This window comes from Triturus cristatus, chromosome 3_1 (assembly GCF_964204655.1).
Source record: "Triturus cristatus chromosome 3_1, aTriCri1.1, whole genome shotgun sequence".
Lineage (NCBI taxonomy): Eukaryota > Metazoa > Chordata > Amphibia > Caudata > Salamandridae > Triturus > Triturus cristatus.
In genome coordinates this window covers 399,608,297-399,626,812 of record NC_140583.1, presented here as the reverse complement: position 1 = coordinate 399,626,812, position 18,516 = coordinate 399,608,297, and the positions used below count along the sequence as shown (strand labels likewise).

The window sequence follows — 18,516 nt, the reverse complement described above, 5'->3', positions numbered from 1 at the left end:
GGTGGTATTAATGGTAATGGTGGTGGTATTGGTAGTGGTATTGGTGGTGGTGGTATTGGTGGTGATGGTAGTAGTGGTATTGGTGGTGTTGGTGGTGGTATTGGCATTGGTGGTGGCATTGTTGTTGGTGTTGGTATTGGCGGTGGTGGTGGTATTGGCGGTGGTGGTGGTGGTATTGGTGGTGGTGTTGTTGTTAATAAAACAGGCTTTTGAAAACAACCTGTCAGGTGGCTGTAGTACGGATGACTTGTAACACAGATGTGCTGTTGTCAGCTTCAGCCCATTAGCACAGGATTATGTGCTACCTGGAATTCACATGACTTAATTCGCTAATTATTTCTAAATCCATTTTACTTGGGGGCTTGAAACAGACACAAGATAATGCCGGGTCAAAGTGATTGAAAGCAGACGCCCGTATTACGGGGGCGGCCGTGCTGCTTAAAAGAACACAAGCAGTTTCAGCTGAAGCAGCTCATGTCCGGCCTGCAGTAAGAGAAACTCAATAAAGTAAATAGTGCTTACAGACTAAATAACAGGTCCCGTGTAACAACTGAAGTAAAAGGGCCAGTTGCCATGGGAGGGTACAAATGAAGACAAGGCCGTACTAAGGAGGGACTAACAAGCCTATTAACGAATCCATAGGCAGCATTTACGTAAGAGCATGATACAAGCTAATGAAAAGTATGGGAGGAGAGTGGGCGCAGCTTCTCTCCCATACTCTACTACAGCAGTCTCGCAGGGATGACCTTCCTGCATATAAACAATTGTAGGCAATTTGCTGTTTCTATGTGTGCTGCACAACGCAGCACACATGAAAACAGCAAAACTGAGGAGAAATGAAGCATTTTTCCTTGCTTTGCCTGTTAAAGACCAGGTTCTCCCAGGTCTTAATTTTGGCGCTGCCTCCTATTTACGCTGCCCTTGTAAATAGGGGGCAGCGTCAAAATCAATGGGTGTTGTGGTTGAACGCCCACCGCAACACCCATTGCCCTCCCCTTTCACGCTAAATACAGCATGAAAGGGTGTTTTCCAGCTGTCTCTCTAGTGTGCTTAACTCCTCCTCTCTGTGCTACTCTCTTGCTCATGTGGTTCTACCCCACCCCCTCTGTGATGCGTTCACCTGCGTATGTTCATCCATCTGCACAGCTTTCTCACACGTGTGCTTCTCTCTCCCAGCGCCACATTGCTCTCTCTCTTGTCCATTGGCTTTTCTCCCCTGTCCTTCCTGTCCAACATTGCTCTCCCTCCCACTTGTTGATTCACCCTGCCCTCCCCGTTGCTTCTCCCGACCCACACTCTCCATGCTGCTTCTGAGCCCCATGCCAGTGTGGCTTCCCTCCACCCGGTTTCCCTTTGTGATGCTCCTGCACCATCACCCACTTTCCTAAAAATATGCTTTCATGCTGTTTTCTTTTTATTTGCAGTTCTGATTTGGATTGAAAAGGAAAAAAAGCGTCTGTGTCATTTTGTAGGCTCGTGCTCCTACAAAATGACACAATAGTTTTTTATTTGTATCTATTTAACCGTGGTGCACCACATCAGGATGCTGTGCAGTATTAAACGTTATTGACAAAGCTAATATGTTCCAAAGGTGAGACCTACTGGCTTTGCCAGTGCTTGTAGCTCCCTGTGTCACTAGTGGCATGGAGCAACAGTCAACCGCTAAGAAGCAGGAGTCAGGGCAATGGGAAATGGGCCCTTATTTGGCTTCCCTCACGAGACGCCAGTGGCCTTTGCAAGAAGAGCGTAAGATGAAAGGCGAACAGTTGCTGTTTGTTTTGTTCGTTTACCTTTTGCGAAACGCCAGGTTACCCTCGCCCAGACAGCTTCACAAAGCCTATTAACCTCAATGCACCTGTGATGGCCTGTGCACGAGCCCTGAACTGTGCAAATCTAACTGGAGTGAGTGACACTTCCTGCGCTGGGCGGGATCCCATTCCTCTCACCCGTGCATTGCTCTCCGTGCAAGTTTATGGCCACGCGCCTCCAAAACGGTATGGCCAGGTACTCCCTACACCCCCTCCTCCCCACAATGAAACCCGTGACAGGGGAGACGTTTTTGGAAGCAGGGGCGTGACAACCCCCGGCCGTATTTATTATACGAAATTAATAAACATTAAAATTACATTTTACAAACACCTAGCAGAAAATATACTTTACACAGATTACAAATGATAAGTTTACAGATATCAAATGGCTAACCTTAACATAACTCTAATACAAAGGTTTCCTGTCCATATCTAAACATATTTTTATCAATCTTTACAAACTTTATTTTCTGCGTCCTAAAAGGGGCCTACGGCATGGTCACTAACTGGTGTCAGATCCTTATCAAATTGTAACCACGCCCTCCAGCCGGAGTGCTGTGAGGGTACTTCCCCCCCCCCGGTTACCCCCGTACGCTCTATACCTGATCTCCATTAAGGGGCCCTTGCAGCCGCTTTGCACGTGCGGGATGGCCAATCAGCCTAGAGAAAGCATGACTCCCTCCTCCCCCGCACCCAACTGCCCCTGGAGTTCTAGGAGAGACCACTTGTCCCTCCCACTTGGGCGACACCATTCGGGAATGGCGTCGCCCTCTAAAGGACCTTAAATTTACTGCTCACCAATCATGACCTTACCGCCTGACCAAAATACATCATAAATACGACGATAGCTGACCTGTGGTTAAACAAATTAGCATTACAGACAGTGTTTCTCACCATTATCCTGATAATGTAAAGCACAACCTAAACACTACAACCTATTTGCTTCTAGGGGATGGTGGGTGGGAAAACAAATGTTACCGCCTCCTAGCGAGGTGTGGGGGGGCAAGCTGGGGAGCCAGGAACCAAGATGAGGCTTCCTGGGCTCCCCAGCCCTTTATAGCCCTGGATGGATGTTCGCCCCTTAGCGCGATTCGCATCTCTTCCGGGTCACGCCCAAGCCCGAGACCAATGAGGGAGAGGGGAGGGGGGGGCGGCCGCCGCGTCACAAGCGTACGCGAAAGGCACGCCACCCCTTTCCCCCCCACCGTCGCGGAGGGGGCCGGCTCGACCGCCATACCTTTTGGCATGGCCGATGCCGGCCCCGCCGTTCTATATGGCCAGGTACTCCCTACACCCCCTCCTCCCCACAAAGAAACCTGTGACAGGGGAGAAGTTTTTGGAAGCAGGGGGCGTGACACCCCCCGGCCGTATTTATTATACGAAATTAATAAACATTAAAATTACATTTTACAAACACATAGCAGAAAATATACTATACACAGATTACAAATGATAAGTTTACAGATATCAAATGGCTAACCTTAACATAACTCTAATTCAAAGGTTTCCTGTCCATATCTAAACATATCTTTATCAATCTTTACAAACTTTATTTTCTGCGTTCCTTAAAGGGGCCTACGGCAAGGTCACTAACTGGTGTCAGATCCTTATCAAATTGTAACCACGCCCTCCAGCCGGAGTGCGCATGCGCAGAGGGCCCGTTCACCGTGAGGGTACTTCCCCCCCCGGTCACCCCCGTACGCTCTATACCTGATCACCATACAGGGGCCCTTGCAGCCGCTGTGCACGTGCGGGATGGCCAATCAGCCTAGAGAAAGCGTGACTCCCTCCTCCCCCGCACCCAACTGCCCCTGGAGTTCTAGGAGAGACCACTTGTCCCTCCCACTTGGGCGACACCATTCGGGAATGGCGCCGCCCTCTAAAGGACCTTAAATTTACTGCTCACCAATCATGACCTTATCGCCACAGGCTAGTATAGTTGACCGACTATCTAGCCCCCCCTGTGCTCACTAGAAAGGTCATCCCCTGCGCCTAAGGCCCCTCATCCATGCCAACATATTCTCCAGGAACACCTCGTTGCCCACCTGGGATAAGTGAACGCCGTCTTTTAAGAAGCACGGCTCACCCCTAATGCATCCTTGGGCGATGGTCCGTAAGTGGGGAGCCCTGAAAAGTCGCTCGAGTTTATTGCTTATTCTCCTTGCAGAGTGATTCAATGCCTTTACAGACTCCCCCCCTCTCCATTGGAACCGGGGTATCATCAGGGACCACCCAATAGTACAGCCCTGACAAGTCTTAGCTAACCAGCCTATCTCAGTGACTATCATTTCCACCAACCCTCTTCTTCCCAGTCTTGTTAAATCGTTCCCCCCCAAGTGCAGGATGATTATATCCTGGGGCGGACCCCATTTCCTTAACAGGTCCAGTATGATGTCCCGGAACCGATCAAAACACAGCCCCCCTTTTCCATGGCATGCTATCTCAAACCCTGCCTGCCGTGCTCTTTCCCTGTAATCACCTGTAGAAAAAAGGTTAGACAGACGCCTTACATATGAATGGCCTATGATCCACACTGTCTGAAAAGTTTGCCTTTGTGGTGAGGGTATCCGCGCTGCCGATTGTTGCTGGTGTAGTGTCTTGAGTTTCTCCCCTGCGTGACAGGCTCGAGAAACTGTAAAGAAAGCAGAAAGACCATGCATCAGCATTGTGTGCCTCCCTTAGTCACAACATGTGTAGGCGCACATAACGTTTGTAACAACAGGACACCAATCTCCCTATCTTCTGTACATCGCCGCTTGATAGACCCCTGGCCGTTGCTTCAGTGGCAGCCCCTATCCTAAAGGAGTGGGTGCCGAAACACTCTGGGTTCTGACCTACCTTCAGAATTGCCATGTCCAATACCGTTTCGAATTGGAAGCGTGTCAACGGGACCCCATCTTCATTGATCAAGAAAGGCCCCCCTACGTTAAGTGGTCTAACCTGCAAGAAGCTCTCAACGTGTGCTACCGGACAGCATGGGTTACCCTGTGCCCGGTGGAGAACCACCCCATCACCCCAGGTCTTCTGATCCGTCTTGGACTTCCTGATTGATATTAATAGGGCATCGGCCCTGATTTTAATGCATTCAAACTGCAGGCCGCCGTGCATGTCAAGTTTGTTTGGGGCCACCAACTCCCCAATACGGAAAGCACCATAAAAGGCTAATGTGTTGCAAATTGCGGGGAGGGCTGCTAGTATTGACGTGAGAAGCTGCACCCCAATTGGCTGCCTCGTGTCTGGGGCCGACCCCTGGAGGCGTCGCCACCCTTTCAGAGCCTTTCTCACCGTGAAACTGTTAGTGAGGTCACCCCTGTCCCTGATCTGAGCGAAGAAGGAAATCACCACCACCTGTTTCCTAGCTGCGGCCGCCGAGCGCCCGTTGGCCCTTAACCAACCCAAGTATGAAATGAGTGCCCCTGTGTCGTGCCACCGCTCCACCCACCCCTCACCCAAGAAAGAACCATACTGCCAGAACGCCCCTTCGTATGCTTTCCTGGACCTGGGTGCTAGACTCGCTGCCACGAGGTCTGGTAAGCGGGGGCACCAATCTGCCACAGTCGTTCTGGGAAGGGGTTGCCCGCTCTGCCGCTGTTGGGAGGTGAGCCCTGAAAACCTGCATCTTAAAGCGAGAAAGCGCATCAGCCGCATGAATAAGTACACCAGGCACGTGTTTTGCTCATACAGGTGAGAACAATCTCTTTCAAGCGGCAGAGAATCATCTTACATCGGGCTGCCTGCTGATTGATGCACTCAACCACGGTCATATTATCTGACCAGAAAATCACTGACTGATTACACAATTGTTCCGGCCATACAATCAATGCCACCCAGATGGGGAATAGCTCAAGGAAGCCAATGTTCCCTGTTAAACCGCTCTCCACCCACCACGCTGGCCAACGTTGAGCAACCCACTCGGTACCGAGTATGGCGCCAAATCCCTCACTGCCCGCGGCGTCAGTCATTAAACCCAACTCCGCGGATGCAATGGGCGGACCCGGCCACACTACCCTGCCATTAAAATCCTGCAGGAATGCCATCCAAATCCGCATGTCCTGCCGAACCTCAGCTGACAGCCTTGTGTGGTGATGTTTTTCTTTGAGGCCAGTCATGGCTTGGGAGAAGGATCTGGAGAAGGGTCTGGCCATTGGAATGACCCGCAGGGCGAAATTGAGTTGCCCTACTGTCTGCTGCAACTGATGTAGTGTGACCTTCTGCTTGCTCAAGCATAGTTGTAAACATGCCCTGAATTTGTTGACCTTGTCCAAGGGTAACCTAAAACACTTCTGGACAGAATCCAGCTCAATGCCCAGGAACTCTATAGTAGATGCAGGGCCAACCGTCTTCCCCGGGGCCAAAGGAACCCCCAGAGCCTGCATGAGCGCGCAAAATTCCTGCAGCGCCCACCCACATTCCGGGGAGCCCCGTGCCCCCAGGATAAGAAAGTCATCAAGGTAATGCATAACCCACTGGTGCCCTGACTTCTGTCTGAAAACCCATTCCAAGAATGAACTAAATTTCTCGAAGTATGCGCATGAAACAGAGCATCCCATAGGCATACACATATCCATGTAAAAATTATCCTGAAATTTAAAACCAAGCAGATGATAATCGTCCGGATGTACTGGGAGTAACCGAAAGGCTGATTCTATGTCGGATTTTGCCATCAGCGCTCCTGGGCCCAACCCCCTGAGAATCTCCACTGCTTGGTCAAATGAAGCATATTTAACACTCCAGAACTCATCGTTAATAGCATCATTCAGAGAGTTACCCCTGGGAGCGGACAAGTTGTGTATGAGTCTGAATTCCCCTTCTACCTTCTTGGGGACTACGCCCAAAGGGGAGCACACAAAGTTCTCAACTGGCACAGACTTGAAAGGGCCGGCCACCCTACCCAGGCGCAGCTCCTTGGCAATCTTTGTGGAGACTATGCTTGGATTGGTCCGGGCGGAGAGTTGGTTCTGGCATTCAGATGCCCCCCTATAATTTGGAGCTGGTATTCTAAACCCATCCCTGAAACCCTCCAACAAAATTCTGGCTGTCAGATGACATGGGTATTTGTTGAGCCATGGAATCAGTGCCGTGACGTCGATGCGTGAGCGCGCTTTAAGCGGGAAACCCACCTCACTCCTGTTTATTCCTGCCCTTATCTTTTGATCTTTTAAGACATTTCGATTCAGGGTGGGATGGATTGGCACAAATGGAACACGCGTGCTTGAACCTGCACTGACCCTGTGGTCTGGTGCAAGTCCGCCTGTTGAAATCCCAGCACATCCCTTTCCTTCCACCATTATTGCTTGAATTCGTGGTGTAGCTTGCGTTACCCTGTGACCGAAAGGGCTGTAAAGGCTGGGCTGGCTGAAAGGACTGACTCTTTATGCTACCATGGCCCTCGCCCCCGAATAGATCCAACCAAGATACCGTGTAAATTCGATCCCATGACAGGGTTGGGTCAGATGCCTTAGCCACCCTGACATTTTTGTCATACACCAACCACCCCCCGCCCGCGAATTTATCGTGGGCCAACACTATTCTGTTCTAGTAACAAGCCATCTGCGCCTGCAAGTTTGGAAAACGCTCAGCTGTGACTGCCATGAATATGGAAAAGGCTCTGATCCAATTAAGTAAGTTCTCTTCTACCCTAAATTTCTGCATCTCACTAGCCCATTCCCTTGGAAGCATGTAATCCTTGTTCTTCCTTGACTCCTCCCTTTCCCTCTCGCAGATCAGTAGCGAAAACATGTTAATATATTCACCAGCCCAAATTCTGTTTTTTAACTCCTGGGACACATGCCTGCCCAAGAACTCGCGCTCGGAGCTGATCTCGCCCACACCCAACATTGGCAATGTAGGCAGTTTACCTGTTACAGTTGTCCCCGGCGCCTCCGGTGGAAACCCAGTTGTCGTACTGGCGACTGACACCCCTTTGTTCTCCAGAGTGGCAGCACCCCCCCTGAAATGATAGGTAACGAAGCGACAGGACCAGCAATGCTCTGCTCCTTGCGCCCTGCATTGAACTCACACACAATTCGCATTGCTTCTGCTAGCGCATCGGTACCCAACTCTTTCACCCCCACCGCAGGGGCTAAAATGCCTGCCTTCCCCAACCAAGGTAGAATAGCAGCCAGACGTGACACTACATCCTGAGGGACCTCCCCCCCCCACCGGTGGTGCCCCCCCCAAAGGTGTTGGTACTGGGACGGGACCCGGGGTCAGAGGGAATGGCACCCCTAGGGGTGCGGGATGTGGCACTGGGCCCACCGGAATCGCTGGCGGTCCTGGATGCAGGGGTGGGGCCAGCAGCTCCACTGGTGGTGCATGCACCGGCGGTGATGGTGCCGGCACTGGTACCAACGGGCTCCCTGGGTCTGGAGCTGGTAGGGGGGTAGGTGGCACCTGATCATTGCACCCAGGGGTCTGGGGAATGGATGGGGGTATTCCCTTTTCGCGCGCTTCTTGGTTCTGACCCTTTCGGGGATTGCTGGAAAAGCAGCCTTCGGGGGCACAAGCGGGCGCCTAGGCCTCCCACCCTCCTGTCCTTCCACCCTCTCCCTGAGGTTAGCCAGATCCTGCCCCATATCTGTCACCTTCCGCATCATCTCTTCCATTAGCCTCTCCATACGAGAGCCCTGCTCCCCTCTCTTAGCCTTCCCTGCCATAATGCAAAACCACCATAATAAACCACCAAACACCCACAATTAGCTTAATTGAGCTTACTGTAGCCGCTCAAATGCGTACGCAGGGTAGCCCTCACAGATTGTTAAAGAGCAACTGGCCAATCTGCACCCCAGCAACCCTCACCCAAAATACTTATGCCAATGAACCGGCACCAATAAGGCATGAAATTGCACAAACTTTCAAACACAGTCAGCAGCTATAAAACCAACACAGCATCAGCTCCGTATTCTGCTGCACCGTTCTGGCGCTATTTCAATGAGGGCACGCAGGAGGAAAAAGACGATCTTACAGGCCCCAAGCAGCTGACACAGCAATTGCGCGCGTATCCCACCACTTCCAGCTATACTTCTAAACCAAAGCCAGACACAGCCTATACGTTATATTGTTTAGCTTTTAAAATATCCTTGATTGAACACGTAACTCAATGTAAGATTATGATGCCTTAACCAGAATGAGTATACAAGCGCGCACGATGCGGAGCGCTTAACGAACCACGATGCAGAATACAACACTCGCAAACCGGATGGGTGAGCGCCGATACCGGCCTTGCATAACCCCAACCGGGTACCTCACACGGGATGCTCCCGCCTCGACCTCCGCACCACGATGCCTCCTCGCTCCGGCCGATCTTCCGGCAGGGATGCTCCTGCCTCGACCTCCGCACGACGATGGGCAGCAAGCGACGGCTCCTCCTCCCGGCCTCAGACGCCACCCGGAGTCATGCCGCGACTCTACAGCTTCCCCCTTCCTCCGGCTGTCGACGATCAGATGCTCCGCTCCAACGTCCGGTGCCCGTCCTCGCCGAAGCAAACCAACCTGAAAAACAAAAACAAATGTTACCGCCTCCTAGCGAGTCGTGGGGTGGGCAAGCTGGGGAGCCAGGAACCAAGAGGAGGCTTCCTGGGCTCCCCAGCCCTTTATAGCCCTGGATGTATGTTCGCCCCTTAGCGCGACCCGGAAGCAATTCGCATCGCTTCCGGGTTACGCCCAAGCCCGAGACCAATGAGGGAGAGGTGGGGGCGGCCGCCGCGTCACAAGCGTGCGCGAAAGGCACGCCCGCCTCCCCCCCCACCGTCGCGGAGGGGGCCGGCTCGACCGCCATACCTTTTGGCGTGGCCGATGCCGGCCCCGCCGTTCTATGATGCGCCTGTTTCTGTACAGAGATGGCCCAGATCGGGAGCCCGTTTCAGCAATGCATCTGCGGCACTGCGTCATTGAGTTTCAGTACGGCTCCATGTTGGGTGAGGAAAAAACAGCTCTCAACAAATACTATTGAAGGGTTGGTAGAGCGTTTTTTCCTTTGCACATCGATGTGCTATTACGTTTGAACACGGTACCTATTTTGGGTGAGGAAGCACCCATTGATAGTCAATCACAATGTAAATAAGCACCTTTTTCTAGGAAAGCACACCCAACATATTTCTTAAAAATCGTTTTCTGTTGATCACATGAGAGCTAGCACTGTCAAGCCAGACCTAAACATAAAAAACTATTTAATGCGGAATGGAGACACACAGGCTATTGTTTGGACACGTTTTGATCCTGGTGACAACAGAAACCACTTAAACTTGTATCCAAATTCTCGTTTCCTATACCTTCTCTAGGTCAGTCATATATTCTATTGTACAAAATATAGTTTTTGCAGTACATCTTTTGAGATTGAAATTAAGAATTCAAATGAATGTCTTTGTTTTTATAATAACATTTACAACAGTTACGTATCACGTAACCATTTGTCTGGTCTCTAGGTGCTTAAAACAGGTGTTATTTAATAGCCAAGTGAATGTACTCATTTTATCATCCACGATGGATAAAAGGATTATTGGACCCACCATGATTCGCACCTGTGACCTACAGGTTATGCACAGAATCCCTACTGTGGATGCCTTAGATCACTGATCTATTTTACCTTTGAATACATAAGATGCCCTCAAGACTCATGTAATAATTTCTGGTGCTCTAAATGACGTGACATTGTGCAGCACCAACCTTGGCAAGCAGGTCATATTTGCTGGTCTAGGAGTTATCTGACACCACTTTGTTGGAGCCTCCCAACCCAGGTGACTCGAATTGTAGGAGCAGCCATGATTGAAAGACTCAAATTAATTTGAAGAAAAATCAGATTGGGGGGGGTACTACTTTATTTTGCACTGTTCTGATCTGTTGGGGTTTCGTTTCTTCACACACTGCATCATTTACTTCTATCCAAGCTCAGGCGATACTAAAATATACAAACTGCAAATATTTTGACAAAAATGGAACACTGAGGCAAGTTTCTACGTTTTTCACCCATTGTTTATTTTAATTTTATTCAGTGACTTTCCTTTTTATTTGACTTTACAGGAGAAAGCAAAATACGCTCATCAGAGTGTCTCGGCCCCAACTTATAATGGTGACATTGGGGAAAGGTCCTGGATGCCACCCAGTGACATAGAAAGACGCAGTGAACTGTCACCTGAAGATGATTTTGAAGACCTTGAGTATTTCCCAAATTTTTACCACCTTCTCAAAAGTTTAAACCCAGGTAATGTTGTATTGAGTCATACACCAGAATCTTTAAAGATGTAACAGATAGAAAGCAGTATTCATTTCTAGATATGCACATTTCCCATCACAGGGATATGCTTCCTCAGAAGCTAGACAGTGATGGGTCTGCCTGACGTGTGTCTTAGATGGGATTAGGATTGGTTGACATATAGTGCATAGAGGGTCAAGTCCACATGAAACTGACCTCGCCGACATGGCCGCTCACACTAGCACTATCGGTATAAGGGGCAGCCCACTTCCCTTCCTACCCTAATCTATTCTTGCTCACAACTGCAGTGCCAGAGAGAACAATGCTTATCACATTGTCCAGTAGAAAGCCTGAGCTAACCGAGGGTGCGTTGTCAATGAGAGATCCTGCCCACAACAGTGTAATCTGCTGTCACAGCTGCCGTCAACCCGTGGGTGCTTACCATTCCGCTGCAATCAAGCGTGACTGCTGCTGGCAGAGTTGCATGGGAGAAGACCCTCACCCCTCAAGGGCATCTCAATCCAAGTGTACTAAATGACATCCATTGGAGTGGTTCCTGATTGAAATCGTCCCTGGTCATTTCCACAGATAAGGCAATTAATACTGCCTGGTTACAAGTCCCCTATTAGGCTTGTGCAGGAATCACAATTAAAAATGGTGTGACATCTGTGAGTCCTTGGCGCTGTCCTCGCTAGCGCTGTGTCATTTGTGTATCACTGCCTCGTTGCCTTGCCATTAGTTTTTACCCTGATTTTAAAAGTACCTTTTTAACTGTTTTTATTGCTGCACAGTTGCTGGTCACAGTGGGGGAAAAGAGGGGGACTGCTCACCGCTTGTTGGCAGCTTGATTCACCGAGGGTACTCTTGCCCTGGTCCGCCGCGGCTTGTGCCGTTTGAGCAGAGGGCGCTGCGACGTACCCTCAGCATCATTCTCGTTACCCTCACTTCCGGCGCCGAGTGTGGTGCTGCTGGAACGGTCTAGGGCTCCCAGCGCCACACTATTTAGGCGCATGCTCAAGCGGGCATGCAGCGGATGTGCCGCTGGCGTGCCTAAGGCAAGCCTGTCTGCGCCCCATCTGCACCTGGACGGCGCCAGGGGCCAGGATCCCTGGTCCTTTTGCCAAGCACAGAAATGTGTACTCTTCTGAGGAACTGTTGGGCCTTAGAAGTCTTGGAGACACCGTTTGTCTTCATTCCATGGCGGCCTATAGCGTGCGTTGGGGCTGCAAGAACTGTGGCTTTCTGCTAATACCGGGTGGGGAAGAAAGGGGTAGAGGGGAAGCATTGAGAACAGCTAGCGCCCCCTTACTCTGTCTTTCCCTTAATTGCAGATCGTTTAGTAAACATAGTCTAGAAATCTATGATCTCATGAACCAAAAACCGGTGGGCCTATTCCTAGTTGAAACCTGGCTTAATGCAACGTCTGCCCCGGATATCCTGGATGCTCTTCCCGAAGGCTACGCTATCCTTAGGGTGGATAGGTCTGGTCACAGGGGTGGGGGGGCCTTGCTGTGATATTCAGGAAAGAATTTCAGCTTCAAATGCTTAAACTGCCAATGTCTAGCTGACCATCACTAGTACAAAGTCGATTGTAGGGCTTCTTATCTACAGACCCCCTGGTCTGGCGAGAGCTTTTATTGATGAGCTTTTAGAAATACTATCCCCCTACGCTATTGGCTACCCTAATTTTATTCTCTTGGGTGATCTGAATCTTCATTTAGATGATAAAGAAAGTAAAGAATGTGCAGAACTGACCTTTGGACTCCAGGCAATGGGTCTTAATCAATTGATCCATACTCCCACACACAATAGGGGCCATACGTTGGATAATATCTTTACTAACAGTACTCAGGTAGATGCCGCGTTACCAGTCCCTGTAGTTTGGTCCGACCATTATATCCTCCCTTTCAGGATTCTGAACCCTCGAAAGGCCCTCTGCAAGCAGGGAATGCAGTCCGAGCCCATGATGGTTTGGAAATGGGCCGCATTAACCCAGGACTCCTTTGAGGAGACACTGGCCTGTAGCACCCCGGATTTAGGGGTTGAAACCCAGATAGCTGATAACCTAGTGTCCTGCTGGATCAAGGAGGCCAAGGACTCCCTGATACAGCTGAAACCATGTAAAAGCATGCGCCTGACAGCTTCTGCGAAATGGTTTTCAGAAGAACTGACGCAATTAAAATCGGGATGTAAGCGCCTTGAGCGCCTTGAGCGCCAGTGGAGTAAGAGCTACCTGGATGAAAACAGGCACAATTACCTAGGGGCTTTGAAGTTTTACCACCTGCAGATTAGGAGAGTGCGGAGGGAATATTATACAGAACAAATTGAGTTAGCTAAAAATTCCACAACGAACATCTTTCAGGTTGTGAAACAACTGTCCTCTTTGGAATGTGTGACTTCTGCACTTTCTGCTTCTACGGATCACTGTAATAAGGTCGCTCACTATTTTATGGGTAAGATAGATAAAATATATACTACCTTTACGGAAAGTAATAAGAAATTTTGTCCCCGCTCCTCTCGTGGAGGCCCCCCGGACCAAGGATAAGTTTGTCTTTCATCCTCCTACAGAAAGTGAGGTTCTAAAGCTGATGCAGGTCGTTAAATCGTGGTCACTGTTGGAACCGGTTCCCCCATAAGTTCTGCATCAAGGGAAGAAAGCTATTGCCCCGGTTCTCACTACACTTCTGAACATGTCTTTTAGCATGGGGCAGGTTCCCAGTAATTGGAAACACGCTATGGTGGTTCCATTGCTGAAGAAACCATCTTTAGATCCCGATCTTCCTGAAAATCTGAGACCGATCTCTCTGCATGCCTATGTCGCAAAAATTGCGGAGAAACATCTAAATGGCCAACTGTCTATGTTTTTGGAAGAGAGACGGGTTCTTTGTGATACCCAGTCTGGCTTTAGGCCACTTCATAGCACGGAGTCGTCCCGTCTCCTGGCAGCTGAAGCGCTGAGAATTGCTGCTGATGAAGGAAGGACAACTGCTATGATCCTTCTAGACCTGAGTGCTGCATTCTACACGGTCTCCTACGGCCTTCTGCTTGAGAGGCTGCAGGAGGCCGGGGTCGATGGTAGGACATGGGAGTGGATGAAAAACGTTTTGCAGAACAGATCCTTTCAGGTTCTGCAACATCCATTTAATTCTAGAGTCTGTACTCTGTTACAGGGGGTGCCGCAGGGTTCGGCTCTTAGCCCCACCCTGTTTAATATTTATATGCGCCCTTTGGCAGATACTTTATTGAGGCATGGGAAAAAGCTGGTGTCATATGCTGATGACACTCAGCTGATTGTTACCCTGGAGCAAAATGAGTCTGGAATGGCATATGATTTTAAGGTCTGCTTGGGGGAGCTTGCGGAGTGGATGAGATACTGCTGCCTCCAGCTGAATGCGGGGAAGACAGAGGTGAGTGTTGTTGGAAAACTGCCCTCTCTCTGGTCACAACATTGGTAACCTGAGGAACTGGGACCTACTCCGGCACCAAAAGCAAAGGTGAAGAATTTAGGAGTATGGTTCAATGAAAATCTGTCTTTCTCTGAGAAGATTACCGCTGTGGCTGGAGCTTGCTCTGGCATTCTTAAAATGCTACGCAAAATAATGGACCTACTCCCCCTTGATGCCAAAAGAACTATTGTACAGGCTCTTGTTACATCTTGCCTTGATTACTGCAACATATTCTACCTGGGGGTGACCGCTAGAAATTTGAACCTCTTGCAAAAGGTCCAAAATGCTGCAGCCCGGCTGATCCTGAATACAGTATATCGGCCCGCTCGGAATCTGAGATCGCTGGGCTCTGCTAGGGTGATTGTGCCCATGGTGCGGAAGGCTCGAGCTGGAGGGAGATCTTTTGGCATCCTGGTAGCTAAGGCATGGAATGGGCTGCCTGCGGATCTTAGGACCTGTGTGTCAGAGTCTCTGTTCCGTAAAAATTTAAAAACCTGGCTCTTCCGACAACCCTCTGGTGGACGGAAGTAATATTTCTTGACTTCTATTGTTTTGTTAGTTGTATGTGCAGGAAGGCCATTAGGTCAAGACTGTTGCTGGGTTTTTATTGATGTCCTAGCGCGGGGACACTCCGTTGGAGTAACCAGGCGCTTTACAGGATAAATAATAATAATAACAATAATAATAATAATTAGCACACCCAGTAGTTATCAGATACAACAAAGTTTGCAAATCCCATTGAATTTTGTGAAAAAATCCATATATACACCAAGAGATGCAGTAAGCACCAGCATCCATGTGTTATGCCTTATTATCAGGATGAAATAATGGTAGGTGGAATTTTTTGTAATGATGACTTCCAAACACAGGGGTATCTGCATTTTATCAGGTGCTATAAATTCTGTATACCCCTCCAGGGCAGACATAATCAGGCCATTAGAAGTGTGATATGATTAAACAACAATTTCTAAATGAAATTTCACCATGCTAAACCATATCTGGGCGATGTTAATTTAATCATTTTCCTGTTAAAATGCATTGAAGGGGAAGGGACACTGTTACTGTTGATCTACAAGAACGAGCCAAGTGTAGCTTAAAAATAAATATATTTGCATGAGTATTTGTTGTTTTCATTTCATTCCTTATGACTTGAGTCATGATCATGGTTGCTGACCAACTATGTGTCGCCTCTCAAATCTAGGTTTAAAAAGTATTTCCCCGGCAGTATTTTAACACTTTTTACTAGCGATTTTGAGGCCTCTCCTAGCCAAAGTTTCTTCAATGGTACAGTTATAAACTAAATAGTAGGTTATTTAATTTTTAGATTTGGCATTCCAACAGTCTGAGACCAGAGCAGAACCATTAAAAACAAAGAGAAGGCACCAGTACCTTGAAAAGTAATGCCTTACAGTGAAATAAACAACTCACTAGATGGAATTGGTCAATGAGAGGTTTGGTGAAAGATAATACAATAAAGGAACGGAGGATTTCTAGAAGATACTAATCTGAATTCCCAAGACTAAGCTTGAGGCATGTATACTTTGGAGGCCACAAGCCTTATTATGCATACTGCCCTGATGGCACAACTTGTGTTTGTGTCCGCGTGCCCCCATAGCACTATGGTATTACAGAACTGGCGATAGATGCTTGTGCGACACTTCTGTAATATGGATCACACTACCATGCCCTTGTTTGCATTGGGAAGTGGTCTGTCTCCTTGTTACTGACAAGGGCAGAGAGGCAAAGAGGCTGCCAGAAGAAGCACTATCTGCAACCTCTCAAGCTGCTCCTCACTTTAAACCAGCACCTTCTCAAATGAATTTTTTTTTCTATTTACCCATCTAACATGCATTTACTACCATATATCGGTAAATGAAGAAACGGCGCACAGTTTGCCCTCTAACGCTTCACCATTGAGGGATGTTTGAGTTTCCTTAGAGATTCCGCAGGCATCAACGGCAGTCAGGGTCAGTCACTAACTGCACCCCCCTGCAAGAGGATCTGTGCCACCCTTTGAAATGAAGGCTGTCTGCCGTCTCCAGTGAAATAAAGCAAAAGGAACAATTTATGGGCGTAATGCTGAACAATGCAAACACTCAACCCCAGTCATAAAGATCTGGGTTCAATCCATTGTACTTTTGCTCACTATGCCACCACAGCTTGGACCCAGCCATATGCAAATCAGTCTTGACCCTGCTCCTCATGGGAACAGTCCAGCCTGAACTGCCAAGCCAGGTCTTCCCTGCACCGGAAATAAACATCCTGAGACCTGTTTTGGGGCATCACCCCTCATCAGCCAGGTTAGCTTGAATCCAGTGGCGCAGTGAGCACGGGACCCACGTCCATACCCTTCCCACATAGGGCAATAAAAACAAGTGGAACAATTGAAGGACGGAATGCTGAACAATGCAAACATTCACCCCAGTCATAAAGATCTTGGTTTAATCCAGCGTTCTTTTGCTCACCATGCCACCACAGTTTGTACCCAGCCATATGCAAATCAGTCTTGACCCAGCTCCTCATGGGAACTGTCCAGCCTGAACTTCCTGGGGTGAATGTTTGACATTGTTCAACATTCTATCCATTGATTGTTCTTTTTGCATGTGTCACCCCGAGTGGGACGGGTATGCCCAGACATGGGTCCTGTGTTCTCCATGCCACTTGAGTCAGGCTAGCCTGGATGATGAGGGGTGAAACCCTGAAACCGGTCCCAGGGTGCTTGTTTTCAGCCCAGGGAAGACCTGGCCTGGTAATTCAGGCTGGACTGTTCCCATGGGAAGCAGGGTCAAGACTGATCTGCATATGACTGGGTTTAAACTGGAATGGCATGGGGAGCAAAAACAAGATGGATTTCTGGGCCTTAATCCATCGTTTTTTTTTGCTCCCCATGTCTGTACTGGGGTGACCGTTTGACATTGTTCAACATTCTGTCCATCAATTGTCCTTTTTGCATTTGTCACCATGAGTGGGACAGGTACGCCCAGACCTAGGTCCGGTGTTCTCCATGCCACTGGAGTCAAGCTAGCCTGGCTGATGAGAGGTGAAAACCCCAAAACTTATCCCAGGATGCTTGCTTCCGGTCCAAGAAAGAACTGGCCTGGCAGTTCGGGCTTGATTGTTCCCTTGGGTAGCACGGCCAAGACTGATTTGCATATGGCTGGTTTTAAACTAGAATGGCAGGGGGGGGTAAAAAAACTATGGATTTAAGCCCAGAGCTTTGTACTGGGGTGAATGTTTGACGTTGTTCAACATTCTGTAAATCAAATGTTCTTTTTGCATTTGTCACCCCAAGTAGGACTGGTATCCCCAGACGTTGGTCCTGTGCTCTCCATGCCACTGGAGTCAAGTGGGCCCTGTGCTCTCCATAGCACTGGAATCAAGCTAGCCTGGCTGATGAGGGATGAAACCCCGAAACCAGTCCCAGGATGCTTGTTTCCAGTCCAGGGAAGACCTGCCCTGGCAGTTCGGGCTCGACTGTTCCCATGGGGAGCAGGGTCAAGACTGATTAGCATATGGCTGGGTTTATACTGGAATGACACAGGGAGCAAACAACAATGGATTTAGGCCCAGATCTCTGTACTGGAGTGAATGTTTGACATTGTTCAACATTTTGTCAGTCAATTGTTCTTTTTGCATTTGTCTCCAGAGAAAGGTAGATTGGTGGCTTCAAATAGCTGCTCTGCCTTTCACTAAGGTGCTGACCTTTGTGGAGGCATGGGTTTGCACCAGCAAAAAAGAAAAGAAAGATGCGCCACATAGTGCTTTACAAAACTTCGAAGCGTTGAAACATTTGTTTTTCCACAAACAGAGATGGTGGATGATGTGTACATTCAGCTCAGCTTGAGGTTCTGTGTCAGACCAGATGTATTCAAGAAGTCCCAGGTCTTTCCGTGCATCAATGGCTGCTTCAGAAGGTGTCTAATAATCTTGTTATTGTGACTCCTTATAGTTTATAAGCAGGCTTCCACCTCTCCGTGGTCGCACCCATAAATGCTCACCACCAGTAATGTCAGCAGCTAACTCAGTCCATTTCTTCCCTGCAGTCTCACCAGTATGGTGTCCCACTCTGGTT

The 18,516-nt window shown here is 48.9% G+C and overlaps 1 protein-coding gene across 1 annotated transcript in view; it reads left to right on the top strand.

The window, feature by feature from the left end:
* The window catches only part of SCG3 (secretogranin III), a 243,241-nt gene that overhangs the window by 42,700 nt on the left and 182,025 nt on the right, over positions 1 to 18,516 (top strand). The window contains exon 7 of the mRNA XM_085644187.1: positions 10,827 to 11,007. Coding sequence (XP_085500313.1) covers positions 10,827 to 11,007 — 181 coding nt within the window. The remainder of the gene's footprint in view (positions 1 to 10,826; positions 11,008 to 18,516) is intronic.